The sequence below is a fragment of the Palaemon carinicauda genome, chromosome 8 (genome assembly GCF_036898095.1).
Source record: "Palaemon carinicauda isolate YSFRI2023 chromosome 8, ASM3689809v2, whole genome shotgun sequence".
Classification (NCBI taxonomy): Eukaryota; Metazoa; Arthropoda; class Malacostraca; order Decapoda; family Palaemonidae; genus Palaemon; species Palaemon carinicauda.
In genome coordinates, this window is record NC_090732.1 from 47,404,152 (window position 1) to 47,406,651 (window position 2,500).

A 2,500-nucleotide genomic window follows, 5' to 3' on the forward strand; every position below is an offset into this window, starting at 1 on the left:
AAAGTGCAAAAAGTAAATGCTACTTAAAAAGTAAGGGAATATTTCTCAATCACTATTTATTGACAAAAGTCATTCACAAAAATACACGTACAGTACATGAATGTTTTATACTCCATTAGAATTCTAACAAACTTGATTTTGAATATCACCTAAAATAAGAAAAAAAAAAATAAAAGAGAACATTTATAGAAATTAAAATGTACAAGGTTACTGTATACTAAGACATTAAGTTGCATTATGATTATACAGTATTACTATTTGTGTTCGTGATATCAAATGTGAATCGTGGGTTGTTTTTGGAACATGGAATTAAGACGAAAAGTTTCATCAATAAACTAACACAAATTATGGACTTAATAAAGAGTAAGCAAACGATATACAATGTTCAGATATGTAAACTCAAAGAAGAATATGTTTTACTAAATTCACGTTTGTACTCGACGTTGGGGTTTTATTGGCAAAGAAATATGCCTACACATCTGCGTGATAGTTAATCTGTTTTTTTCCCCGCTTTGTATGATTTAATTACTAAACAAGGCTTTAAGCTTATTTACTCTCTCACTATTTGGCTTCGAAGAGTGGGGATCTTCTGAGCTTATGGTTTCTTCTTTATTGGCGAATTTAGATTCTTCAGTTTTCTTTTCAATAGACGTAGATTCACTTTTCCTTGAATCACCTTTTCCTAGAATATCTTTAGCTATCGACATTTCTGCCTCCATCTTTTGATTTTCTACATATGTGCTAGGCACTGGCTTTTCTGGGGGCAAATTCGCATTTGGAAGAGTATCTTCCACATTGATACTGCTTTCACCACGTTCACGAATAGTGTCCAACCCTTCACCCAAGAAAAACATATCTTTGCTACCTAATCGTTTGTACTCCCTCACATGACCTACTGCAGGACTCTCTGATAGGTCACTGGAACTTCCCTGCTTTTTCAAAGACTCTTCACTTTCAGCAGGGCGTATATTGTTGTTTCCTATACTATGTTCTGTTTCTTCCTTTTCTGAATTTTGCAAAAATTTGAACCTATCCCTAAGTTCTGTCATTAAAGCATCCTGCCCTTCTGGACGATTGCTAGGTGATGGGGAGGGGAGGGGGCTACTGTCGCTGTCTGAGAGATCTGGCTCCTTAACTGGTATAATGAAGAATTTGTCAACACGTCGAGCAAGTGGACTGTCTGCAGAAGAGGGGGGGATCTCATCAAAGCTAGAATTTCTCTTGAGAAGCTTGGTGGGGTGTCGTCTTGTTACCGGAGTATTAGGAACACTGCTTCTAGAAGGGGGAGAAGTTCGAATTGTTGGAGATGATGCGGAAATTACAGGCACAGAACTAGAACTATGCAAAGGAGTAGCTTTTGAAGAATCAGTACTTTCATTCAAAAATACCAATGGCTCCGGTTTCTTTTTATCCACTTTTTCAAAACCGACTTGAGATTTCTCGGACTGTTTATCAGTGTCGATAGGAGCCGTTTTTGCAACGTTTTGAAGAAGCTGAGACATCACCAATCTCAATGATTTTGGCATACTATTTTTCCCAGCCTCCACCTCTTGCTCAATTTTTGAGGCTTCAGTCATCTGTTTGGTGTTTGGTTCCTCTTCTTCTTTTTCTTCTTCTTCTGCTTCTTCAGCATCTTTAATATTTTTACTTTCTTTTTCATCAGTTGCATTAGAAGCCTCTTGTTTAAAATGGGAGGAATTACCTCCATCGATATCATCTGTTCGAGCATGGGACTCTATTTCTTTGCTCACGGAGGCTATTGAAACTATTCCTTCTGATGCACTTTTAATGAAATTTTGTTCCTCTATGCCCTCAGTTTCTACCTCTGAATCATTTGGTGGGAGAGAACCATTAACTACATTATCAAGGGATTCTAAAGCTTTTTGAATATCATTTTCCTTTTCTTGTGTATCTGGAATATTCTTAACAGCTTCTTCAAGTGCCAAAGGTGATATAGGTTTAGGCGACTTCTTTTCAATTCTTTTGCCCTTTGGCGTATTAGGAACAGTACTTACTGGTGTTGCTAATTGAACGTTAATTGTAGGAATGACAAATGAGTGAGAGCCCCCGGGACCACCAGGGTTATCAATTCCAAATTTATGTCCTTTTGCTTTAAGTTCTTCTGTGCTGTGAGCCATCCCATAGAAGAAGTAGATGGGGGAAACCTACCAAAAAATGGAAATATATTTATTCTGCATGAAATGAACCAGTAATACATAAGGTGAAGATATTTTTCATTATATCAAAATTTACTTATGCATATGTGAGTGGAAATCAATAAAGAAAGCTTGAATGACATAGTGATTTCAACAAGATTTTATTATTATGAAGGGGTTTGAATAGCATTAATTATGGACAATATGTTAAATGAAGAGTTATATATATATATATATATATATACATATATGTATATATATATATATATATATATGTATATATATATATATATATATAAATATATAAATCTATATATATGAATATGAATATATATATAAATATA

The 2,500-nt window shown here is 34.9% G+C and overlaps 1 protein-coding gene across 1 annotated transcript in view; it reads right to left on the reverse strand.

Annotated features, from left to right (window-relative positions):
- Positions 1–498: 498 nt before the first annotated feature.
- LOC137645728 (high affinity cationic amino acid transporter 1-like) overlaps positions 499–2,500 on the reverse strand; it is a 176,562-nt gene continuing 174,560 nt past the window's right edge. Inside the window, exon 14 of the mRNA XM_068378613.1 lies at positions 499–2,165. Coding sequence (XP_068234714.1) covers positions 522–2,165 — 1,644 coding nt within the window. The 3' untranslated portion in view covers positions 499–521. The remainder of the gene's footprint in view (positions 2,166–2,500) is intronic.